Source organism: Apaloderma vittatum, unplaced genomic scaffold, assembly GCF_000703405.1.
Source record: "Apaloderma vittatum isolate BGI_N311 unplaced genomic scaffold, ASM70340v1 scaffold10093, whole genome shotgun sequence".
NCBI lineage: Eukaryota > Metazoa > Chordata > Aves > Trogoniformes > Trogonidae > Apaloderma > Apaloderma vittatum.
Window position 1 is genome coordinate 125,898 of NW_009709797.1, and position 18,414 is coordinate 144,311.

At 37.6% G+C, this 18,414-nt stretch overlaps 1 protein-coding gene across 1 annotated transcript in view; it reads right to left on the reverse strand.

Annotated features, from left to right (window-relative positions):
* The window catches only part of LOC104272152 (catenin alpha-3-like), a 75,521-nt gene that overhangs the window by 39,821 nt on the left and 17,286 nt on the right, over positions 1 to 18,414 (reverse strand). Inside the window, exon 5 of the mRNA XM_009867066.1 lies at positions 13,232 to 13,351. Coding sequence (XP_009865368.1) covers positions 13,232 to 13,351 — 120 coding nt within the window. The remainder of the gene's footprint in view (positions 1 to 13,231; positions 13,352 to 18,414) is intronic.

The following is an 18,414-nucleotide window of genomic DNA, read 5'->3' on the forward strand; positions in this document are numbered from 1 at the left end:
TTTCTGTGAGCAAAATGAATGAGTAAATACCTTTGGATGAACAAATTGAAATGAGGTTTAGATGACAGATGACAGGCTTGAAGGTGGAAGGAGACAGATTGAACAAAAATTGATGCAGAGTAACTGGATAAAAAATTCAAGTGCTGAATAATTAGAGTGAGTTTTAGAAGAAAACTGCACATGGGTAACAAAACACAAATATAAATTATAGAATGCAACCTCATGCAGAATAAGTGCTGGGGAAGGGTTGGGCATCCATGTAGGGGCAAAAATACAAGGAAAAAAAAAAAAAGGACTAAGAGCCCAACTCAGTAATGTCACAAACTACAAAAAAATACTGTCTTGGACTCAAAATGAGATTAACAAGTAATTTGTTAGTCTATGGAACACTGATTTCTATCTTTAGGGTTTTGTTTCAGCCCTGTGTAGCACTGTTCCAGCTCAGCAGTATCCTCAAATAGCTGGAACCCAAAGGCTGTATTGTACATGTACCTACTATTTCAGTGACACAAACCTCATGAATAGGCCTTTTGAGGTTCTTCCCTCTGAACAAAGTTGTCAGCCAGCGGAGAGCTACGAAGCTCACTTATTACACAATCCTAACTGGTTACACAACTCAAATTTCACAGGAGGCACAGAGTTTCCTATCTCTACCTCCTAATGTGTGGCCAGGCAGTAAGGGGTATCCACATGAGGGGGAAAAAAAACAATCCACATCCTGCATTAACACTCTCTCAGGTTAAAGCAGTGCTCTAAATCCGGGTTTTCTATTTCCTATGTGAATGTTTCATCTACTAAAGTATGGGCAAGTAGTAAGGGCCTAGTAACTGCAACACAAGCTCAGCCTTAGAAAAATACCACAAGATGACACAACTGCTCCTGGCAAAATCTGCTTTTGCTGTTGTGTGCTCAGAGTTCCTGGAGCAAGCACTTCAGGAACAGTGTTCCTGCAGGATTTGTCCATTGTTACCAAGCATTATGTTCTCAAACCATTTTCCTCTCACAGCTTAGTCATTTTGCAAAGCTTTGAATTCCATCTAATCTGACTTTTACGAAGTGCCAAGGTAGAGAAACATTTTACAAGAGAATTTATTCTTCTGTGAGAAACTAGTACATGTCTGTCAGGCTTGGATCAATACAATATAACACTATCTTCAGATCCTCTTTTACCAACTACTATTACCATCATTTTCACCATGACATATCATCATTCATTAGATAGCCTTTCCTAATCAGGGCTCTACATTCCAAGCTATTATTCCACTCCTAACTCACTTTATTTCAGCATTTGTACAACAGTTTTTTCTCATATTTAAAAAAAGAAACAAACACACACACCACCACAAACACAAAAATAGTGGCACAAGCTATATGTTTTATGCTGCCTCTGACCCTGTAAAGATAGTAGTGCTCAGACTGAACTGCACCAAACCACTTCACTCGGGCGAGACAAGTGAGAGCAAATTCTTAACATGAAGACCCCATGCCAGATTGGCCTAGTATAGAGGCAAACGTCCTGTCTTCTCCTCCTGTGCTGACACGATTTACCTAGTCTGACATAAACCTGCCAGAGTCTGACAAAAGGAACTTGAATCTCCAAAGGATTTCACTGGCAAGTCCATATACACATAAACATTTTTAATTCTTAGATGGAGGCATTTAGTGACATCTTCCAGTAGATCTGATACTAAGAGACCTGCTGAAGGTCACAGAAGCAAGCTGTGAGAAAGCACATCTGAACATGTTTACAAGACACCTACATACATATCTTCTTCTTCTCTTCCATTTTCTTCACTCTTCAGTAAGGAAAATTTTATTCTAACCACCACTCCCTACTGCTCCAGACTGCTTTACTTTAAAAAAGGTCAAATCAAAATGGCATATGTATCGTCTTTGATAGTGTTTAACAAATGAAGCATCCTCTCCAGTTATTGCTTTTTCTACAGAATATTCAGATAAGTTACTTCCCAGAAAACTAGAGAATGTACTTGCTCCTTCAATTATGGCTAAGAATCACGTATCACTTTACTAGGTAATGATTTCAACCAATAAAAATGTACTGAGTGGTAGATCTATAAGACAGGGACAAATAAGTTGGCACAGTATGAAAATAGCATCCCTTAAGTTTTTCAGATTTCAAGACAAATTTTTATTATTTCCAGAGATAAAGCCAGCACTTAGACTTAATCCAAATATAAATACTGCTTCTCATGCACAAATATGAAAGCGTCACATGCTATAGTATTTTTGATAAAATACTTTGTTGAAGTTCCTTAGAGCATAACACTTTACAGATCATAATGTTGCATAAGCTTTTACACAAAGCTTATATAATACAGGAATCTTGACAGGTGTGTGAATGAGGACATTAAAACCCAGCAGTCCCATGTGCCAGCAAGACCTGCAAGCAAGCTGCTGCCAACAGGAGTTCTGCAAGAGTGAATCGGCAGGGGAGACTGAGATATGTTCTTGGTAGGGTTTGCTGTACAGAAGGGAAATTTTTCAGTATACAGCTGGTAGAAGCATCCAAATCGCAGGACTTAAAAGGTAGGCTTTGAACCACCCAGTGGGGAAGGAAATGCAGTAGCACAGAAAATGTTCAGCAAGACCTTGAAATGCATTAGTGTCTAAGAAGGAAGCTGAAGCAAGTGGCGAGAGGAAAACTCTTCTAGATTTTATTTTAACCAATGTGGAGAAATTACGTGAAGTTCTGAAAGCTAAGTAAAGTTGGTAAACGATAGAAGGAAAAACTGGAACCATAGAGAGAGAGCTGGTAGTTTTTCCAGAGCACAAACATCTCTGGTTTGCTATACTAGTAGGCTCTCACCTCGTTTTACCCCTGTACATAGATTCAGGTTACAAACCAAAGACTATATAAACATCATTAAATACTTCAGCGTGAATTGTTGTGAGCAAACAACTATATCCTAGATGCTGCAAAACATTTGGATCCCAGTACCGTGTAACATTTGTTTGAAGAAGCAGTTTCAAGTTTGCATATGACAAACTCCACCTGTAATTCATGCTGTAAACGCACTGGCCTAAACAGTCAGTTGTGGGGTATTTGACAGTAAAATCTTCATCAAAAATACGTATGGTCTTATCTGCCATACGCTTCCACATTTTTTTCTCTTTAGCTGGTCTAGTTTCTCTCCTCTCTCTTTTATCTAATGGCAATAGGGATTGTTGTAATTAATAATTACTGTATGCTTCATTATGTGCAAAAACAAACCAAAAACTCTCCATTTTGATTTTGCGTTCACCTCTTCTTGGAACACTCATGCCTCAGCACAAACGTATGGGATATAAATATATCTAGAGAGAGATAGTCTCTCTTACGTGCTACTTTACAAAACTCTCGTATATAGTCTTACAAAGGATTTGGAACACTTCCAGAGAAGATGATGACAACTATAAGACACTGAACACAGTTCATCAGCATTGAAGTGTCCAACATTAACATACCAACATGCAGTCACAAATGACACATGTATGCAAAATAAAGGTATAACACACAAACACCACAAACAGATGCATTTAGCTACATTTAAAGCACTGAACAAATGTACTGCCTATTTTAAGAAGCATAATTTTTGGTATAGCTAATATTCTGCAAGTTGCCATAAGACAACATATCTGCATGAACCCCAAAGGGCCAGATCTTTGCCATCTGTAGGAACAAGACACATTTGAGTCTAAGGAACAGCATGTGTCATGAATATTTTCCAGGAGTACTACTATAAACAGAAAGTTCTTAAGAATTTAAGAAGCTAATTGGAGCCTAATACATTATTTAGACTAGTTGATAGCAGTAAGTAAAGCCTAGCATTTGATATAAATCTAACTTGCTTAATGCAAGTTTCAGTAAATGATCTACCACCCCTCATTTCTGACTTTCTGCATGTTCTGCATACAAACTCCTTTTTCCCCTCTTCATATTACATCTTCAGTTATACTGAATTCAGCTGAATGCCACAGTTTGAGACAAAGTATCCACATCTTAATAGCATGAATTTAGTCAGTCTGATGCCCTTGAAACACAATTTTGCAAGAAAAAGAAACTCTGAAGGACGGAACATTTTTCTCCTATCATGAAATTCCTGGCCAACTATAATTAATAAGACACGTATACAAGAAAAATCTGTGTTCAGTTCATTAAGTTGGCTTATTTAGGGAGTTTATATGTTCATGTATTAATTCTCAGAAGACAGTAGATTTTTCAGTTGTACATTTCTTGAGGTAATGTATTTCTATTTTACCTTCAAAGACATCTGGGCTCGTGATTGCTTTTCTCATTCAGTGGTAAGAACATTCATTTTAGCATAACCACATTCATACAAGAAATAAGATGGAACCTTGATGTATTTCATTTTCTTCAGCCTTCACTGTGGTGATTTACCGAGATGAGAGAGTAACACGAGATAGCTAGTTCTCACCGTGGCAGCAGGAAGACTCATGCTGGTTGGTATCTTTTTTCCTTTGTATATTTTCCTCTCTATTGCCCAGACCTGTATGTTATGGGCAGTTCAACAGCAACAAAAGCCAGATTTGCTTTGACATGTTACTGGCAGGGGTAAGCAGCTTGCCCAGCAACGATATCACCAGCAGATTGTTCTTGAGCTCTAAGTTGCATTCATCTGTGTTCACAGATAGAATCTGGAAATTATTATTTTAAGTGGTGAAAATCAGAGGAAAACTCATAGAAACAAACTTCACATATGATACCCAAACCTCAGAGAAAATAACAAGTGTTCTTTGTTAAGCCATTATTGTGCTCCATTTTCCTTGCAAGTACATACAGCTGTGTGCCAGTAACAGGCAATCACTTTGAAGCTATGAACCGACCTGCCAGATTTTAAAGACTCTTAAGCTGTCTTTTGTAACTGATGGAGTTGGTTGTTTCAGTGCTTTGTTGTTACTGATCTCCCACTCTCAAGCAGTTTTCAATTAACTCTGTTCATGCATTTATCTTGACCACCCCCGGCTGGTAAGAGCCAAAAGCAGCATTTTGGTTTTTACTCTTTATCATTGCTACATAGTATAAAATATATGTAAAAGAAATAAGTTTTGAAAACTAGAAATACTACTCTTTTTTCGGTGACAACTAATTGCAATTCAGTAGGAAAGTATCAGCCAACTACCTAGCACACGAAACCACTGTTGTTTTATACAAGTAAATTTTTGTTCAGTAGGCTACAGTTTTCTCCTGCCAGACTTCTGCACTTCTCCCTAGAACTGTCACACTCTCAAAACCCCTAACAGGTCCATTTCAGGTGAAAAAATCATTAGTTCTAAATGCTCTCAGCAGTGCAGACAAATAATTTTGGTAAGCCTATTCTGTCCTCCTGAGCCAAGATCAGGTCTTCAGTACAGCAAGTCCTAAGGAAATGAAGTTAGCAGGGAGCCACAACATTTCAACGCAGTTGTGGATAGATGAAAATACTAGAAATAAACAGTGAATTATTGGGGTTCTGCGAGCAGGTTTCCCCAAAGCATACACAACCCGTTCTCAAAAGAGTGCTATCATTTGCCTCTTTCAGATTTCATGTGGCTGTATCAGACGTGCTGTCCAAGGCCAGAGGCAGGCAGGCACATTCTACATCACCAAAGCTATTGGACCCCTCTTCCAGCTGCTCTCAGAAAGTTAGAGAGCGTTATCAGCTACACCATCCCTCTCCCTCGAACCCAGCTACATAAGATACGACAGAGTACCTAGTACGTCTTCAGCATCTTCGCGTTTCTCCACATCAAACAGATCTGCTCAGATCTGCACAGCAGGCCAGCATCAGGGTGCAGAAGAAAGTACATTTCTGGTGAGTGTGTGAGAACAGAAGGGAAGGCAGGCGATATGCCAAGACACAATTGCATGCTGCAGTGTTCTACAGGGTCCTGGGGGATTCAATAGAAGCGGCATCTGGTACATGGAAATAACTCAGCCTCACAGGGAATGCAAGAGGAGCTCTGCTCTTATGCCACCTGCAACCTGATGCCCAGGCAGAGAGGATGTGAACACTACAAGCCTTCCCTTGGCCAGTCTCAGCAATTGCTTAGGGTGACCTATGCCTAAGCTCAGCTCTGATGTGCAAAAGACAGAGATATGTGGTGCTCACAGCTGCATATTAGTTTACATTAATCCATGCAAAGCTTACTGCTGATCAATCCTTCCCTAGCAATAGGACTAAGTATAATTAGTGAAAGTTACAATGACAGATTTCAGGAGGAATATAATTTCTGAAGAAGGAAGACTAACCAAAACAAACAAGGAAAAAAGAAAGATTGCTTGGTAACTCCTGGAACACTTCAAATTCTATTCTTTGGACTCTTCTAAGATGTAGAATGCTTTGTGTCTCTACTGAACACAAAACTATCCAGGAAGGAAACTAAATTACAACTACAGATACTCAAAAAAACCCCCAAATCACACAACAAACCCCAAACACCACACATGCACGATCTTGGTACTCTCTGCATAGAAAATATCTTGAAATAAGTCTATCCATGCCACTAAAGTAAGACAACTTTTGAAAGTTCTTCTATTATCCCAAAGTGAATTATACAGTAATAGTAATAGTGCTGTGTTTTAATGTTCATTCTGAATACAACTCAGACGAATTGTGTGCTGGTAGCGAACAAAGCCAGGCCTCAAAGTAAAAGGCAAGCAATTCAGTTTTAAAACTTTTAATTTACTGAAATTGTTCCTGTCCAATTAGAATAGATTCTGACCTTAGCTATACTAGTGGAAGCTTATAACACTATTAACTTCCGGAAACTAATTCACATTTAAACCAATATAAATAAAGTCAGCTCAGAATATAGAAACTAAGTACTGAAGTCAATAAAATAAAATGGAAGGTAGACAATCTAATAGGGTATACTCAAAAAAGTCTCCACAGACCACATAGGTTATACAGATCTATTGACACTAATTGTAACAGGGACATTGGACAAAACAAATTGTTAACTGGAAGCAGGCAGGAGAGTATAAAAGAATTCCTCTGCAAAACTGATCATTTACAATCCTTAATTAATACAGAAGTTTGCTAAAGAGTAATCCCCTATTCAGAGGAGCTTCCACTAATAAGAAAATATGTCATATAAACCTGCAGTATGCCCAGTTCAGGTATGTTTCTCAAACCACTGCTCTCTTACTGTTTCGAATTATTCTCAAGATTTGTACACCTCAAAGCCATTTGGCTAACATGGGGATTATCTTATTAGGCACCATAAATTGATCCAGAGGTTTTTCTTGAAATTTAAGACTCATGCTCTGTTATGGAGAGAATTTACAAATAAGAAGTCAATCATGTACAGGTGACAAAATTTGCATTGATTACAGTTCAGATGTGGATCATAAAGCAGACAACTCAAGATACACAGAAACACAGCTCCTGTGTCTCATTCTGCATTCTGGATGCATAAAAGGGGCTCAGAGAAGCCCGGCATCTAATCACTCTCAATCAGCTGAGGCACCGCCTGCCCAGGGAAGCAAGGTGCCTCTCACCACAGCAAGATCACCACAGCCTTGTACCTGTAAGGAAATGGTACTTCAATTACCCTGTGTTCGGAACCAGGCAGGAGCCTGAAGCCACCACACTGTGCTGTCTCATCTTTCTCCAGGAGGGGTTACATCTCTTCAGCTACAGATACCGCCTCAGAAGCCCATGCAATATCCCAGAACACAGACCAACACTTACTGCCCACGAATTTCCAGGTGAGCTCGGACTGCCATGACTATTATCAGAAGAAAGCAAACGCAGACAGCTTTCAGAAAAGATAGTGGAGTGGTTTGCAATTCTTTGTGGTCTTATAAAATATGAAAGCATGCTGAAACAGTTTAAATGTTTTGATTTCAAAAGTCCACAGGTGCCTATCTGATCTCAGCATTTGGAGGTGTGAGAGGTTGTTGGGGTTTTTTTTTAATAACTTCAAGGTCAAAGAATGAAATTTCTCTTGGTGGCTGGCTGAACTCTACCAAAGTGATTACTTCAGTACTGTTAGGAATTTACAGCTGACAGGCCAGTGTACCAAGAACCTTGTCTTTAGTTGGTTTCAATCCAACTTTTTTTAAATTATATCTGAAGTTATTAACATATTTTGGATCATCAGACATAATGTTCAAACAGAAACACACTGATTTTTCCTGTATTTATTCATCAGAAGTGCTGGTGACCACTTGTAATTCTAAAAATCAACCCAGAGATTTAAATATTTTTCCCATTTTGCAGTGGACCAGAAAACAAAGCACCTTGAAACGCCTTTGTCAAGAGAACAGACACATTACCCAGAATTACAAATATCAAATTCAGTACACTATGTTTGTTTAAGCCTCAAAAATCATATAGAACTGAAACTTTCATCTGAACTTGGAGAGAGTACTATTTTTGGATAGAAATCAGTCTGCCTGTCTCATGCTCTGAAAACAAGACAAAAAACTTCACATGTAATCTTTAATAAAAAAATCCAACCAACTCCAGCAGTTACCCGTACCAGAAATGTCACAGCTGATGACTGCTGTTGCAAAGAGTCTGTAGCACAGGATTATTCCTTTGTGCATTTTAATACACAGATTCATTATTTCACCTTTACTCCAGACTAAATCATATAATCTACTTTAGAGAGCTGTATCTGTCCCACCCACAATTACTCCTCCATATCAGATGCTCTTTATTTCTGTCTTCCTTGCAAGTGCAAGAAACTCAAATTATTTAGGCCAGGGAAGTTATCACTGAAACAAGGGCAAGCAGTCACTTTGTCAAAGGACACTCTAATCCTAGATTCTGAACATATGCACCCAAGTCTAGTCAATGTCACTGCATGTTCAGCAGCTCAGAGAAAACCTTTTTCTTTAAAAATCCTAGTTGTTACAACAGAGAGCCTGATCTTACAAGTTCCCGTTCAAGAAAATCCAATACCACTTTAATTTTAGCAATAGGTTTGCCTTGGGAAAGGCTGAAGGAATAAGGCTCACAGATTTAATCAAATTAATTCTGTATCATTTTGCTTGTCTTTTCAGCACTAAATGCTTCCACTTTGAATGTCTGCATCATCCTAAATTCTCCAGTAGACTCTCATTTGACTGTTTTTCTGTCATTTAAATTCTTCTTGGCTACACAAGATCCTGCTTTATTTATCACATTGCCTAACCCACTATATGCTTCCTGACCTTGTAGGCAGTTCCAACAGCCACACCCAGAACCGCTGGTGGGCACAAACTAAGCTGTAGTAAAAAGGTTCAGCAAGGACACCTCTGTTTATAGAGCAGATTGTAACTGAAATAAATCATCTTTGGCTTTCTCACATCTTTGATTAGGGCTAAATAATTAAAAAACATACACTGCTATGAATTATACCTGAAGACCAATCAAAAGCTGCTATTACTTTAAAAGACAGCACCATTAAGCGAACCATATAGACACACAGGCCAGACAGAAGCAATGGCTAAACAACATAGCTATCATCATGGAATTACTAAGAAATGTCAGGTGGCTGAAAACAGAATTGTCATAATTTTTCATTCTGTTGGCTACTGAGACTGATTTGTTGTTTGCTTTTTAAAAAATGATTTATGTGTTCATTTAATTACGCTACAACATGATAGATAGTTCTTCTTATGTCAAGGGGAGACGATCAGCTAGAATCCCAGAAATACAAACTATACTCTCATTTGATAATTTATATTGTGCGACTAAATATGAAAGAAGGAAAGGAATTAAGGCATTTTTGCAAAAGCCTATGGAATCAAATGCCTACATGTCTTCTTTACTGTAAAGTGCTAGTCCGAAAATTCCCAAACAAGAACGCAGCACATCCAACCCTGCAGAAGAATATACAGTGGCACAGTAGTAAATAGAAAAGTAATCAACCTCACCCATTTATTAATCCAGGATGGCAATTCAAAAGACATAATTCTGCCTTTAACCTCCAAAACACAACCAATTACACTGTAATTGCTAAGTCTGGACAACAAAAATTATGAATTCTCATTCAAATTAATCAAAGAACACAAGCCTTAAAAATTTCCATGGTAATTCCTGCCCTTTGATTTGCGTCTCAGTTACTGCACATCTTTTAGAAAGGTATGGATTACAGATATAAAGGCTACTAGCAGTGATTATTAAATATTCCACACCTCTTAACTTAGGGATCTCAGTAGTTAATGGTCAAAACCATTTATTTGCTTTCTGGTTTGAACTCTTCTGACTTCCATCCATTGGATCTTGTCATACTTGTGTGTACTAGAATAAAGATGTAGGTAAGTACTTCTATTTGTGATATTTCCAGGCCATAACCTTTTCCAGATAAGCTATAATGACTGAGCTCCTTAAGTTTTCCATCATAATGCTTGTTTTATTGATGAATAATTTGCCTCTACCCTGAACTCCCTTCAGTTTTCAGCATATCTTTAAAGACGTGTGTCACACAATGAACCTGCCAGATGATAGGTGGTAATCTCTTTTGAAGACTTGGCTCCAGTTTCTGAAGAAGAGCACTTTGATGAACAATCTCAGGCTCGACACAATGCCATTTTAAAAATTAAAGTGAACAATTAAAGACAGAGAATAAAAGTGCACTTAATAAATTTAAAATAGATAAATACCATTTGACCACAGAAGCAAGTCTTCATGTCAAAATTAAGAATTAAAATGCAAGTGTGACCTGCATGATCATGAAGTACTGCAGTGCTGGTAACAATGGCCTCCTCTGAAGTAAAGCAGGTTAAGGGCTTTGCTCCCTCTCCTGGAAGTATTATTCCCCATAAGCAAATTACTGTGTTTGACCAACATACACTTATGACTTTGGGGGTTTTGGATAAAGAAAGCCAGAACAGAATTCTTGTCCTCACTGCACCTTTCAAAGAGACATTTCTGTTGGCAACCTCCAGGCTATATGAAAACTCAAGATGTTCTACCCCATTCTGAAAACTGCTGGTTAAAAATGACTTATCATCCCAAACATGTTTGTCTCATGTGCTTCTACCCCTCATAGAAGGCTTGTCTATATTTAGAAATCAGAATCAACATGGGTAATTTTAAATGTAATTTAAAAAGCACAATTTTAATTTCCCATATGTCCTGTAAACTTCACTACTGAATAATTACCCTGTTATATTGTACTTTATGTCTCATATCCAAAAAATAAGGACAGAATAACATATTTCATTCAAAAGCAATGTTCATTACTTTTACTACATAGACCACTTTAGCATGAATGGATTCATACTCATACTGCATACAACTGACTCCAAAGAGATGGTAGTGACACAACATTTTGCCAGTGGGGCTATGAACACACTGTTAATCTAATAATGGAGCATATAAATTGTTATCAGTTAAGTGTGTGCACTGCACAATCTCAGATACAAATGTCACAAACTCAGAGCAGCTTCAGTCTCAATCCAAGTCTGAATTTTGCGCAGTAATCAAACCAAATCTTAATCTTTTCAGAGACACATCACTTTCTTTTCAAAGCAGGACACAATTCAAAGCATATACTATAATAAATAGATAGGGCATTTTTTTCAAATCCCTCACTGCAGATTCTCCAGCAAGTTCTACTGAGATTAAAATCTTGGTATCGAAACCAGATAAAATGCTACTGAAAAAAACATAAAATTACTGATCAGGTATACAATGCAAATTAGCTATGAAACAGAGAACATGTCTAGTCTCCCTCATTTGTTTTTGGTTTGGGTTTGGGCTTTCTTTAATAATTTCAGCCCTTGCCTAGTTTATTTTCCTAACAGCGTCGTATAACATTTTAGAAAGATTCAATCACAAAACAGAAGACAGAACCACCTATCTTATGTTCTGCTGTTGAAAGCAGGACGTGATTTTACACCTAGTACACCTTCAGTACCTCCACATGCAAAAGCTTCTGCCAACACAGTTAAATATAGAGCACAAACAGCACGGGGAGATACATGCATGCCTGATATTAAACAATGATGTTGAGATTCTTCAAATGGCTTAAAAGTGCAAAGTATTGAGATGAGAAGGGTAGTGAGATCTGAAAACAGAAGAAAAGATGCCCTGCTCAAGGTGAAGTATGTTACTGAAGCATATTCAGAGTCTGCTAGAGTACCAGACACGTATCACTTGAAATAAGAAGGAATTTCACAGTGAGGAGTGCGAATTCAGACTAAAGAAAGCTACTCCCAATAAAAGTGTCATAATAGGCTTAGAAGTAATTATAGAATTTACACTTCCCTGGCTCAGAAACACTCTCCAAGCTCTGGCAGATGTGACACTTATTATGTTTGACATAATTATGAGATCAGATAACATAAACCCACATTAGTTGCCAGTTAAAACATTCTTTTGGTTACCGGCAGCCCCGTGTCAAAGGGCACAAAGAACTATGCTATAGTGCTACCAGAATAACAGCTCCCAACATGCTAAAATTCAGCCAATTCAATTGCTCCCCGACCTCCAAGAATCAAAAATTCATGTGCTCAGACACCATCTGTCCCTGAGCCCTTTCCTAATTTTTAACTACCAATTACCTGGTATAAACAACGCAAAGTGATCCGCCCTCAAGCAAATGAAGTGTTTGACAACACTGACACCAAGCGACAGAATTCAGAAAAATACAAACCACCTCCCATGTAGAAACATAGAGCATTTCATCAGTATGTTTTGAAAGAGGCAAAGTCACAAAAAAGTTCACAAAAAAGTGAAGAACTACTATGAGAGTCGACTTTCTCCACAGAAATAATGCATAAATGACAGAAAGTATGTCCAGCATAAACAATGTAATTTAACCTTCATCTTGCAAGCACAAGTCAAAGACCACATTTCCAGGCTTTATGCAATCTAGCCTTATAAATTAATTTCTAAAGAAGAAAGAAAATAGTGATTTGCATGCTTAGTCAATATCTGAGTCCATTAACTTCAGTATATTTAATTCATTTTGCAAGTTAAAAAAAAAAAACACAAACAGTGCCCTTTAATTTAAAAATAAATTAATAAAATTGTTATGTGTTAATGCAAAGTTTAATAGCCTGCGAAGTCTCACATACTTACTTTATCTCTCTGTTGGAAAATCAAAACCCATGCAGTTCAATATGCATTCGATAGAACTGTCACCCCTCCTATTGGCTTATGTGTCACCATTACAAAAAGCACAGAACCCTCCTGACAGAGCGATAACTCTGTCGAACGCATCAGTATTGCTGCCCACCATGTTTATGCCCCGTATTCTACGCCTTCCTATCAGGCTTCCATGTTCTCACCTGCTGACGTTTGTATGCCAAATAATCAAGATTTTCCAGATCTTTTCGAAACTTCTGGTAGGTTTTCTGCAGATCAAATTTACTGGATACAGTTCTTAAAGATTCAAATGTTCGTTGAAACTGTGATGGTTAAAAAAAAAAAAAAAAGCATCACTCACACAATTTCTGTAATTTTTGCTTTTTTTGTGTTATTAGGATTCTGTTCTGTTAAATACCAATGTTACAGAGCTGTGTCAGCTCTTGAGCATATCACCTTCTAGACATTCCTACAAGTTTATTTTTATATGAATCCCGGAATTCAAAGCATAGTACATAGGCCCTGTTTAATTACATTAAATCCTCTTCAGAGGTCACACTTGAATAAGACAAGACACCAGCAATCAACATATCTCTAAAGGCTACTACTTCTATATCATGTTAGAGGACGCAGTGTATTCATATACATTTGATTATTTTTTTTCCCCAGTAATAAAAGCATAAGCAACTTTGTACAGACCACAAACCCCTCATTCCATCAAGCATAACAGTAGATCTTATATATAATAGGTTAATTTACTTAAGCATAATTTGCAAGACCAAATACTCACCTCAGCTAATATGTGGCATTCTGTATGAAAGCTATGACCATGTTAAGTATACTTAGTTACAAACCTTACTTTAAAATTTAAAACTTCTTTCACACATACACTATTATGGAAAACCACACTGGTATTTTTTCAAAGAGATGAACAATACAAACGCAAGAACTGTAACAGAGAGGCTCAGATTTGTGCAAAAGGAGAACAGGAGCTACAGCTTCATAACTGCCATCAGGAAATTATGAATCTTCTCTGACTCTTCACTGGAGTGAACTCAAGCCCAAGCTGCACACGCTGCTCAACAGCCACCGGGCAATTCTTTGGGGACAGTAAGCAGCTGCGGTGGGTTTCAACTGGGGATTTACAACAGCCAGATGTATCTTGGAATCCTCAGGCAAGTTAGCACTTCTTCGCCACATTGCAACCTTTATTTCAGTCTCACTGCTCTCATAACCAAGAAGCAACTTTGGGCACTGTTTATATTTATTTGTAGTTATCTTACCATACATCATTCAGCACCACTAGAGGTTAGCGGGAGACTTTCTAGTTGCATTTGAAATGTTTGCTACTGAAAAATAAAGCTTTCTCACCCAACATATACTTTACTGAATTCTGTAACAAGGGTGACAACATAAACACTAAGACAAAACCTCAAGACTCTCTCCTTTTCCATTTTAATTAATTATCTTTGACCTTTTGCAGGATCTGTTGTTTTCAGATTTTATCTCTGCTACAGAGTTACTCTGAAAACCTTGAATTTTCAATGCTTCCTTCCACCAGTTCCCATTCCAGGTTATCCGCTTTAGGTGAAAGCAATCTAATTACAACATCTTCAAGCAAGAGTCCTGTTTAAGTTGACCAAAAGCTATCCACAGTGCTCCTTCTTTATAAATGTGTAAGAAACTGCTCATAATATATCTGTACAAATAATTGTTGACCTGATAAGCCACTGTACATTACACTGACTTCATTGCTATACTACTAATAAATAATGTATCAAGATTTTTTCAAGATTTTTTCATTTTCCAAGGTTATTTTACCAACCTAGAATTTGACTTCATAGATTAGTGCTCATAGAAAGAAATTTCAGAGCATCGCTTCCACATTATATTCTTATAAGCACTGCACTTCAGTGTTAAGCAAGTGTTGCTGCAGAAGTGAAACACAGTAATAACTGCTCAGAAGGAAGCAATTTAGCACTCTCTTTTTCCTGATAGCTTCCAAGAGAGCCTACTGCAACAGAGTCCTAGTCACTGGTTGAAGCACGCAGGCATTTACACAGTCCAGATAATTTAAAACAGGTGTTTGCTTTTCTAATATCCCACCTTCCAACTTCTCCAAAATAATTTTCAAACTTCATCACCAGACTTAAGAGATTGCTCTATACTCAGCCATACTTTAGCCAATTTCGCGCATTCTGCAGTTAACCTATGCTACAACCCCCTTTGTATCCTAGATCTCCCTAAGCGTTATAAACTTACTTCATTTGGAAATCGTCTCACAAATCTACAATTACATACTATTTTTTCATAAAAATAAGTATCTTTCATACTACGTATGTTAAACCAAACCAGAAAAATTCCATCTTACTTGAAGAAAGCCTCATCCATTCACATTAAGCCCTGCTTCTTTCACTCCCTCTTCTCCTTACACTTGGTTTTCTATAAAGTTTAGGACCAGGTGAGTCCAGATAAATTTGCTTTCATCACTATTTGCTCTTGCTTTATGGCACTGACAGGTCGCTGCTTATATTCTCTCTCAGCATCTCAGGGATGCAAACAGATAACACTGTTGCCTAAGGCAGCATTTCGCAGTTTTGGAAATCTTTTCATTAAGTCTTATTCGGAATTCACAACAAAAAAAAGTTTGTATCTTCTCTTCCCAAGTCTGTTTACCCACTCCTACATGTACAGTTTTTGAGAGATGTCAGAACTCACTCCCTCCCAGGCAGGAGTTGTAAGATGGCAAGCTATCCTCCTCTGTTGCTTTCTTTTTCCCTTCTTCTCCCTGAAGTGCAGTAGATGGGCATGATTTTCCTTTGCTATTGTGATCCATGACTCTATCAAGAAAGCAGTGGCTGAGCAGTTGAGAAGAAGGCTGTGTATTTATCTGTCCTGCCACCACTAAAGGTGAGGGTCTGCTCCTACTCTACTGGCAGGGTGCCTGCAGCAAAAGTAAAACTAAGAAATTCCTGAGAAGTAGAAGTTCCTGGAGGGAGTTGACACAGGTCTAAGTCTTAGATGCTGGTCAATGAGAAAATGAGTATGAACCAAAGGAGAAGTCAGATCTTCTCCCGAGACTCCTGTCTTCTTAACACTCCCTATCCTCAGATCCATAACCACCAAAGGGTGGAAAGATTCGGACCATTTTCAGTTTCACAGCCTGGCCCTACACCCTCAGGGTAGCCTACACTCTTTTTTGCCCTTTTGCCACTAATGTTTTACTATAATACCAACACAGAAGAACATAATGCAGGGAGAGAACATAATGCAGGGAGCAAGTCAAACTCTGATTTAAGTAGCATTACGCGTGTCAAACCAAATAACTAAATCTGAAGCATAGGTAAGCCTGGGATAAATTACTTCTCTTCTTTCATATAACCATACCAGTCATCTCTTGCTCAAAACATTTTTAATGCTGATGAATACTCTGCAGGGAAGGGAAGAATGGACAGCACTACGTCCACAGGGCCCAAGTTCACAAGCTGATTCTTATCTGTAGCCTTTTTTTTTTGTCCTGGTGAGAGTTTTAAATAACTCTAAGAAAGCATTTTATAAAGATCACGCTGAGGCATTCATGAAAAATATACAGACTTACACAGAACATTTACAAGCCTGACAAGGGGAAAAAAAAGCAGATAAACCATGTTGGTTCAGCATGATGTGAAATAGATTAGAGAAAGACAGACTGCCAGTGCGCTTTGAATGAAGCTCTTGGAACTTGTTACTTTCTTGCTGTTCTCCTCTGATCAATACATTCAAGCAATTCCATTAGTCACTTAACTCACTTAAACAATACTGACCGTGACAAATCATAATGAATAAGTCTGGTAGCACAGCTTTGAATCAGAGCACCATAAACAAGATAGCCCTTTGCCTGACTACATTTTTCACAACTCAGTTTCATGATTAGAGATCTCAAACTCTAGAACGAGTATGGAAACTCAGATACAGACAGCTATTTAAACTCTTCCCTGTTTAAGAGATACATTCAGCTGCTTAAAGAAGTAAAATCTTTCTTATCAGCATGATGCACTCTATTTTCTCAGTCAACTCTAAAATGTGCTAGCTGTTTGCACCACACCACCATACTCTAGTAAGGCTGTAAATTCCACAAGTGTCTAGAAGTGTACCATGCCAGAATATGAACAATGATTGAGAATTTGTACTGCCTTCTTAGATGCATTATTTGATACCCACTTCACTGGGTGAAAATTCTACAGAATCCATACACCACTCAAAATTCTCACCATTTTATAGTGAAACTTCCAAAAAGCCAGCCTCATGCTCACAAAGGTATGTTTTTGGACTCTTGAAGTGAAATTCTTGCAAGTTTATTAAATTCTTCCAGATAAACTGGGCCCATTATTTCTAGTTTAAAAGTTGCATTTCAATACTTTCGTGACAAAAATATTCATTATTTTCAGCACTATACTCTGGTTTATATAAATATTTCATTATATAGACATCAAAACCAGCCCAAAATCTAAGTAAATGTACAGAAAACAATATCCTTACAGACTACACAAACTGGAAGGAGGTAACTGAGGTTCATCTTTTTTTCGGGATACACTTAAAATGGCATATATGACAGGTAATACAAGACAAGGCTTTATATCACAGCTAGTCACATTGTCATTGTTTCCTTTCTATCTTTATTCACAGATTACAGAGGAAATTAAAGTTTAATGATCCAGACTGCATTGTGTCAGTAGAAGTAAGTATGGTTTCAAATGTTTTGAAGGTCATTGTTGGAATTAACCAGCTTTAGGAGCAAGACTGAAAAGACAAAACAAAAACACTACAACAAAACAACAACAAAAAACTTTTGACACTCTGATAAAGGAGTTTGAAAAATATTCTGTACATAAATAGATAATTCCCCGTGAAATACTTCCATATTGAATAAAATCATATTAATAGTCTGCAAGCATCTTTGATGATGCTGGACCACTCTCACTTTATACACGCAAACAAAAAAAACTTCTTTTGTTAGAATTTTCATTTCACTTATTCTACTCTTAATTTTTTTTTTTCCATTTTAAAAATTATTTTGGTCTCGGTCCTTTAAAATTCTTCATTTTATTGTATGACAAGTATGAAGCTCAAAGTTACGGAAACAAAGGGCAGTGAAAATTCTCATCTGAATGATTAACAACAGCTGTATCATCCATGTCTTTGTGAAGAGGATAAAAGAGGAGAAGTTCAAAGAAAAACTGCTAATGACTTAGAGAGTTGATTTTCAAGTCATATGAACTTGCAGACACCTGGAACATCAAAGCTGATAGAGCAAAGACAAGGTTTGTTTTCTACGCTGCACCTACTGTGTGAATACAATGTCTTTTTGTTGGAGCAAGTCCACATTGAAGAAAAACTGAATTTCTAA